The sequence below is a fragment of the Acomys russatus genome, chromosome 2 (genome assembly GCF_903995435.1).
Source record: "Acomys russatus chromosome 2, mAcoRus1.1, whole genome shotgun sequence".
NCBI lineage: Eukaryota > Metazoa > Chordata > Mammalia > Rodentia > Muridae > Acomys > Acomys russatus.
In genome coordinates, this window is record NC_067138.1 from 95125133 (window position 1) to 95133966 (window position 8834).

Genomic DNA, 8834 nt, shown 5'->3' on the forward strand with positions numbered 1-8834 from the left:
ATTGCAGACAGGACAGTGGGGGGTGCTGACAAGGAACACAGTAAAGTCCAGCTGGGACTTGAAGAGCCTGGAACATGGATGCCGGGCCGCCCGGGACAACATTTTCATTAGAGAAAACTTGAACTTCCCAAAGCGGTCTCAAGTTCCACAGCCCAGCCACACCCACATGTGGCTCTTCCCACTCCTCCCTCCCTCCCTGCCCTCTTTTGGGGGGCCCCTAAAAGCCATCTTTAATTCAAAAGCAGAAACAATTTGTACTAAAAAGTGATATGTCTTGTTGAATCTCTAGACTATTGGCATTTCTCTTCTGATCACATAATTTTTTAGCGGTCTGATCATATATCAAGATCTCTTATAAACCCATGCTGTGTGTTAATGATAGGCCTCTTTTTTTAAATTTTTTATTAATTTATTCTTGTTACATCTCAATGGTTATTCCATCCCTTGTATCCTCCCATTCTTCCCTCCCTCCCATTTTCCCCTTATTCCCCTCCCCTATGACTGTTCCTGAGGGGGAAAGACAGAGACTTAAAGGTACAGACTTGGACAAGATGGCTGAACATTGGTCATAGGACCAATGATAGGCCTCTTAATTCTCCTTTATTTATGTATCCTTTCCTCAGCACTGAGAGTCGAGCCCAGGGCCTGGCATATGCTTTATCGCTGAGCCACATTCTCAGTCTCCTTTTGTACTCTGAGTCACGGTTTCAATGACTCTCACGCTGTGGTTTGAGCTCCAGTTCCTCTGCCTCAGCCTCCGAAGGAGCCAAGATGACAGGCTCAGTTGCAGGCCCTGCCGAGTCGCCATTATTTTAAGTTCCTTCCTCCTTTAAAAAAAAAAAATCCTTTCCTTCTACCCAAGGAACAAGGCATCTTCCTGTCACCTGTCGCATTTTAAAATGGAGAAGGGAAGAAAAAAAACATGAAAAAGTTTTTAGAAAGAAATGTGGAGGTCACTGAGGACATTCGTTTGGAGGGCTTGACTCTTGCAGAGGGGCCGCTGGCTCAGAGAGCTCCTGACTCGCCACCCAGTTATACATAACACAGTCGCGTCGTCATGTTGGGCAGCACACAGGAATCCCGAGTCTTTGGTTTGGTGACTGCTTTACTCTCTCACTGCACCTTGTGCTAGAGCGTCACTTTGCATTCGTGGGAGAGCTTTGAGGCTGACTGATCTGGCTGGGCAGCTTTGTGAGCTACTTCCAACTTCATGATCCAGAGAGGCTGCTTTCAATTAATGGGAAACATTAGCTGCCATCACTTCCTGGCAGCAGATTGCTTCCTGTCGGAAATGTTCTACTCAGGCTCTACAGGAGGAGTGTGGGGGCTGGTATGCCATATCAGGGCTGGAAAGCAGAGGGCTGGGCTCTCTGTCCACGGGAAGACATAACGACAAGCTATGTTAAATGCCACAAGAAAGACACGCATAGACATGACATCCACACAAATAGCACTTCCTGTCCGTGTGCTTTACAGACATACAGCACGATGGGACAAGGCTCTGTAGTGGCCTAAAGTCGCCTCAGTTTCCTTGTGACACCCAACAAGTTATTTTAATTTAATTTATTTTCCCTGAAATGAGGCCAGGATATAAAGCAGAGGAAGGAGTGACTTTGCTTTGTGTGTGTGTGAGTGTGTGTGTGTATGTGTGTGTGTGTCACTCTAACCAAAACATCTGGCAGAACAGCTTATGGGAAGGCCACCCTAGCAGCTCCTGTGTCACACCCAGGAAGGAAAGAGAGCTAGACTGAGGAAGGATGGGGCGTAACATTCCAAGGCTGTCACCCCAGTTACTTGCAACAACCTGTCAGGCCCAACCTCCTAGCACTGGTTCTCAACCTGCGGGTCAAACGACCCTTTCCCAGGGGTTGCCCAACGCCATTGGAAAACACAGATTACATTATGATATATGGCAGTAGCAAAATTACAGTTATGCAGTAGCAATGAAGATAATTTTAATGTTGGGGGGGGTCACCATAACATGAGGACTGCATTAAAGGGTCACAGCACTAGGAAGGTTGAGAACCGCTGTCCTCCGCTGGCTGAAGGACAGATTTCAAACACGAGCCTGTGATAGACGCTGCAGATCCAAGCCATGAAAGAGAGGTCAGAACTGTTCGTGTTGTTTAGGAGAAGGAATCAGAGAATGGTCAGATAGATATGATTGTAACCTTCAAAGGCTCACCCCCACTAACTTGCTTTTGTCAGCCACAGCCTGCCTCTTAAAGACTCCACAGTCTCCCAAAATACCACTGCCCAGTGGGGAAGAAGTGTTCAGAACATGAGCCTGTGGGAGAAACAAGCCAGATCACAAGTGGTTAGGAGAGTGCTGACTCACGGGTGTTATCACCGGTAACGCCATGGAGGGTTGCACAAAGGAGCTAACCTTGGAGGTTTGAGCTCGTCCTTGTAGTGAGGGTTGAGTGGTTGCTGTGAGTCACAGGGTCAATAGGAAGAGCATTATGAATGGAACCCAACAGAGAAAGTTCAGAGTCACAAGGAAAATATATGAAAATGAGTAAAAATAAATAATAGGGTGAGTCTCTCGCTGGCATAAGGCCCTGCATTTAATGACTCTGCTAGATTTCACCTTTGCCTGTGTGCCACACTGTGGCAGAACTTCTGGTGCCAGGGCGCTCAGGCTTTATCGCTGCGTCTTGGTGCTGGCTGAGGACATGCAAGGATGTACTCATCGTGTCTTTGGATCTTAACTGTCTTCTGATTGGGGTAAAGCAGAGCAAGGGCTGTAGATAATAACACACTTGCTTATGACCCAACCACACTCTTCAGTCATCATGCCAGTTTATGCCCAGTCATGTCTCCCATAATTTTAATCCAGAAACAGTGCAGGAAGTATTTAAGTAATTAGATTATAATTATGTTATAATCACTTAATATACTCAAGCAAAGTTCTGGTTCCTAGTTAAAGTGTCATAAGTGGCATGAATGTCATAAGTGACGTGCTCAAGTGCATCTCACACACACACCAGTTTCTGCAGACCCAGTTTAGGGCCCATTTTATGCTAGGTAAGCATTCTACTGCTAAGCTGCATCCCCAGTCCTAGAGGTGGGTTGTAAGTGGGTTTTGTAAAGAAGCTAAAATGCCAAGCATGGTTGGCACACACTTAAACAGCAGCTCTTGGGGGCCAGGAGCATGTGCTGGTAAGGGCCTGTCTTTAAAAAAAAAAAAAAAGGAAAAAAAGTGGGGAACAGGGAAAAGGAGGGAAGGAACCAATTAGGTTCTTGGATGTAGTTAGTTTATAGAGTTAACCACAGTTCATTTACTAGGAGTCATAAAATAATGACACTTTGATTCTTTTTGTTTTTCTTTAAAAGTGCTTTCAGAATACTTAGCTCCTGTTTAGTTATCCAATATAGCATGTCTTAGGCTGGAATTCACTTTTCTATGGGCCAGGAAGGTGGTGGTGGTGGTGGTGGTTGCTGCTGCTGCTGCTGGTTGACATCTGTAATATTTTCTCAAGCTTCCCAGAAATAACACTGACCAGCCTTTCCCCTAAGATGCAGAGCAGTATTTGGGCTCAGGGGATTAAACTTGAAATAGACAGACTAAGTTACAATACAGGTTTGTTTTAGTCTACTCAGGCAGCTATAAGAAAATCTCATTAAAAGTAGCATCTAGACAAAAAAAAAAAATTACGATCCTGAATTGAAAAATCTAAGACCAAGACTGACTGGCCATTATGTCTGATGAGAGCCCGTTTCCATTTCGTAGTCACAGTCTCACTAAATCTCACATGACACATAATGTGTGTATTAGTTGCTTTTAAATTGCTATGATAAGAACCATGAGCAAGGCATCTTGTAGAAGTAAAAGTTCACTAAAGTTATAGTTCAGAGGGTGAGGCCCTGTCTGTCCTTCGTGGCAGGGAGCATGGGAGCAGACAGGCAGGCATGGCGCTGGAGCAGCAACTGACAGCTTACATCTTAATCCACAGAGTGAGGTAGAGAGCTACAGGAAATGGTGTGGGCTTTCGTAACCTCAGTACCAGTAACCCTCCTCCTCTTCCTCCTCCTTCTCCTCTTCCTCCTCCTCCTTCTCCTCTTCTTCCTCCTCCTCTGCCTCCTCCTCCTCCTCTTCCTCATCCTCCTCCTCCTCCTTCAGCAGGACTGACCACACCTCCTCATCCTTCCCAAACAGTTCCACCAACTGGGGACCAGACATTCAAATAGATGATGAGCCTATTGGGCTTTTCTCATTCAAACCACAACAGCAAGAGAGCTCAGTGTAAAACTAACCCCCATTTCTAAGAGTGCTGCAAGCCTGACCAGATAACTCCTGATGGACCCCCCCCCCCACTTCATGACACCCTCATAGAGAGGACCAAATTCCTTAAGGTGAATTTGGCAGGGACACAAACAATTTACCCAATAGCAAAACAGGGACTCAAGTAAGTGTTCTGTGAAACATAGTTTATTCTAGTAAAACTCTGTGCTCTTCTTTCTCCAGGTGTCAGTGGATGGTGTTTTAAAGACCATGAAAGAAAATGCCAATAAAGCCAAAAGTTTACTCCTGACTACCATACCTCAAATAGGGTCAATGGAATGGTCGGAAACACTCCGTAACCTAAAGGTAAGTGTCCTGACATCTGCCATGCGGTCAGACACTTCTGTGGCCTTTAACCGTATTTTCTGTTTATTTTCACTTTCAGTTTGGAAGTCAGCATTTCTTTTTTTTTTCAACAAGCCTTTGTGCCCTTACTGCTGTTCCCTGTTCCCTCTATGTGCAGCCAATGACGTCAGAGCCTGAGATGGCAGTTTTGTAACCTTGTGTCCCTGGTTCTTTGCATTGTCCTGACGTTGTCTGGTTCCGAAGGCTGCTGCGTTTCCTGTGTGTATGGTTTCCTGTGTGTGCAGCGCAGCTATTTTTCTCTTTGGTAGATACGTGCACAGTGTAGACAGGCCTTTCCAGCGAATACTCATGATATATCCATGACAAAACGGAGGGAAATGTCTGCTTCAGGCCAATGTTATGTGAAATTCAGAAAAATTTTAATGATAAGCAGGTGACTAGTTGCAGCTTGGTAGATTCTTAACCCTAGTATTTGTTCTAAGGATATAATTTAAACTGACTGGGAAGCTTGGAGGCTACCATTTTTAGGACATTGTGTGACTTGATTAACTAGAGTGGTAAGGAGCCTCATAGTGTTCCACTTCAGCTTTTCCTTGTAGCTCCGCGTCCTTATGCGTACTCCTAGGTCTTTTGACAGTCACTGAGGGAGGATGGAGCAGGCTGGTAGAGGCTTCCCCTAACTGACTGAGTGCGTAGGACAGGAGTTTGTGTAGCGAAGGCATTGTACAGTGGTAAATGATTAATGGTGTTGCCTATCTTGCATGGAATGCCTCAGCAAGCCAACATGAAGCCTCCCTGAAATTGGAAAGTAGCACCCATGAGCTGTTGTATACACCACAGTGACAATAGGGTCTCAGACTTTGGGGCTGGGAAAGCCAGGAATGTTGTAATCCATAGTGTCTTCCCTAAGAGGAGATAACCGCACTGGTTTCAACACTTGATACCTAGGAGATAAATGTTTATTTAATGAATGCATATGTTTCTTCCCGTCAAGTGTTCTGTCACGGCTAAGGTGCAGGAAGACTTTGTGAGTATTCTAATTCTGGGAGGAGTGGTGAAGGGCACGAGATAAAAATAAATCTACCAATTACAAAATGGTGCTTTGAACTAAAAGGACAGATGCACTCACACAAGTCACTCAGAAGTTGGTTGGTTGGAACCATGACTCACTGTGGCCTCTTCCCAGTCAGTGTTGTAAACTTTTGGGTCTCCCCAATAACCTTATACTCACTGGGGTTTCACACTCAAAGTCAGTTCCTTAAAAAAGAAATTCTGGGACATGCTTAGATGATACAAATCAGTCATCTTTTTGAGCCTAGTGTTGTAGGGTCTTGTAAATATTCACTTTAACATGGGTTATTAAGTGCAGCACCCATCAGGTCTCAAATGAAGAATTGCCTGTTAAACGAAATTGAGTGCTGTTAAGGAACACCATGCTAATAATTCTCACTGTATTTTTCAATCATCAAAGCACTGAAATGTGTCCCATTCGTTCACTCGCTAGCCCATTCCAGAAACATCAAACTGCCCACTAAATGTCAAGCTCCAGGTTGGAACAGTACCCAGCTGCAGGGTGCAGTAGTGCACACCTTTAATGCCAGCATCTGGGAGGCAGAGGCAGACAGATCTCGTCAGTTCGAGGCCAGCCTGGTCTACAGAGTGAATTTCAGGTCAGCCAGGGTGACATAGTGAAAACTTGTATTTTAAAAGAAAAAAAAAAAAGGAATGATGCCCAGAGACAACCTGTGGTGAAGATCCCACTGTGTGGCTGATGGAGACGCATGAAAGCTGCAATGACTATACACTGATACAAGGATAAGGGGAGGAAGTCACGGGGCTGATAAGTAAGCTGGGAGAGGGTGTGTACAGTGTGCCCTTTTGACAGTGAAAGTGGTCCTTTTATGAGAATGTGTGAGTCTCAGAACTCAGATGCTCACTTGTCATGGAAGGGAAGGAAAATACAAGAATTTAAAGTGGTCCTAAAGTCCCATGTCTGGCTAGTAGTTTTTCTTACCTACATCTTAAATTCTCCTATTTATGTGTGTGTGCGTGTGTAAGCGTGCCGCGGTGAATGTGGGAAAGTTAGAGGGCAGCTTGTAGGATTGGTTCTCCTTACGCCTATGAGTCCCAGTAATTGAGCTCAGGCTGTCAGGCTTGGTAGCAAGTACCTTTCCCCCATGAGCCATCTCAGCTGCTCTAATTAGTATTTTTACTTTTTTTTTTTTTGGCTAACATAGGGATTATCTGAAGAATTTTGATAAGTATATGTCCCAGAAGTCCTTACTATATAACCCACAAACTCTCAAGGCTCTTTTGGTGTGTGTGTGTGTGTGTGTGTGTGTGTGTGTGTGTGTGTGTGTGTGTGTGTGTGTTTACTTTTTAAGGCTGTCGTTGCTGCTTTTGAAGACGTGTTGGGGTGGATAGCATGTTCTCTGCTGCCTGTAGCTGTGGTCATCTGCTTACGTTCTTCCTTTCAGAACATGGCCCAGTTTTCCGTTTTACCACCAAGGCATTAAAACAGCATGGCTGCCGTAAGAAGACCTTCTACTTCCAGTCTTTGGGGGATTTTGCTTAAACAAAAACGAGAAAGATGCAGCCTTCATGCCTTTGCCTGGAGAGAACATGTGGTAAGAAACAGCGCACTGTTAGAGACTCCGCAAGATCCCGACTCCTCCGTGACGCAGGAGGAGAGCCAACAGCCTGCAGAAATGGAAGGGAACAAAGCCCAAGATCCCATCAGTCTCATTTCTCCCTATTAATGAAGAGCGGTGAGAACATCCACTTCCCTACGCTGCTAACGAATGAATGTGAGCTTGAAACTGGACTGTATGATGGCAAATTGGCTCCATCTTCCTGGAGGGCAGTTTGGTACAATGCATCTGTGGCTTACAAGTACTCAATGCACTTTGGTAATCTAGGAATTTCTCTTTAAGAAATTGTGGGAGATTCATTCAAAGAATCATCTGTAAAGAAGGATATTACCTGTCATAGCAAAATATCTGGATATCAAATAAGTTAGTCATACCATGTTTCTGTTATAGTTAGGCTATGGAGCAACCAAGTATAGGTCATGTTTTGTTTTGTTGTTGTTGTTGTTGTTGTTGTTGTTTTAAGTGAGTATACTCAAATAATAAAGTTGTAAAAATTAAACTGGACTTAGAGAACTTCGAAACTCTCCTGGTGGCGAAACAAAGATGGCAATATAAATGTACTGTGAATGTGATTCAAGATATATATGCCAAATAACCCCCCCAAATAAATAATAAATAAATAAAGTGCTTTGTGAGGGACTTACATCTTAGCTTAAGAAAGATCTTGGGTCACCATAGAGCTACAATAACTTGGGATTGTAACTGAGAAGGCGAGTATTGGATGTTAAAGTGTCTAAAAGTCAGACTACTTCAAGGGTTAAGCTGGTGTGACTCTTAATTACTATTTGTTTTTTCTCCCTTTTAAGAGTTGCCCCATTATAATGGCTGACAATGTTTTATTTTTAAAAAAAAAGAAAGAAAGAAACCAGAAGCCTAACTTTTTGTTAATTCAGTAGGATGCTTTTTTGTTGTCTGTCATGGGGAAATTGTAGTGTTTTCCTCAGATTGCTGCAATTACAGGTGCCCTGCAGCTCTTGTAAAGAGTCTGAATGTGACTGTGTCTTTGAAATTGGCTTCAAGAAACTAAGCTGCTGGTTGTAAGCAATAAGAGAACCAGTTGCTGTAGCATTGATGTTGACTCCTGGGTAAGCGCCATTTTAACATCTGGTCCATGTTGCCCTGCTTCCAGCTCCGGCTGTGAGCATCATGGAGGCTCCCTGAGTCCTGACCAGGGCTCTTGGTGGTTTTTATTTCACTGCAGCAAACACAGTTCTTTCCCTCACTCTTAGTAGCTGTCCGGGAATGTAAAGTGGGGAGTGGACAGTTGTCTTGTTGCCTTTAGAAAATGCGGTTCTCTCCAGCAACATGGAGCAGTGGCTTTCTTCAGTGGCCTTTTCTAATGTCATCATGTGCAGGCTTTTTTTTTTCCTTCTTCGTAATGATAAAATATGCATATAATAACTTATAAGATCTACCACCTTAGCTATTTTAATTGGCATTAAAATACATTTGTATTGATCTTTCTTAGTGTGTATTTACTCAAAAGCAGTGGGTTTTCTGTCAGTTCCATATCGTGGTGGTTGTCATTCATCCCACGTTATATTTTCTTGTGTTCCCGTCCTTTTCCTTCTCCCAAATAATGATCCTGATGC

The 8834-nt window shown here is 43.9% G+C and overlaps 1 protein-coding gene across 1 annotated transcript in view; it reads left to right on the forward strand.

Moving 5' to 3' along the window:
• Positions 1-7847, forward strand: part of Mtap (methylthioadenosine phosphorylase) — a 40473-nt gene extending 32626 nt beyond the window's left edge. Inside the window, exons 7-8 of the mRNA XM_051164067.1 lie at positions 4469-4591; positions 7069-7847. Coding sequence (XP_051020024.1) covers positions 4469-4591; positions 7069-7107 — 162 coding nt within the window. The 3' untranslated portion in view covers positions 7108-7847. The remainder of the gene's footprint in view (positions 1-4468; positions 4592-7068) is intronic.
• Positions 7848-8834: the final 987 nt, after the last annotated feature.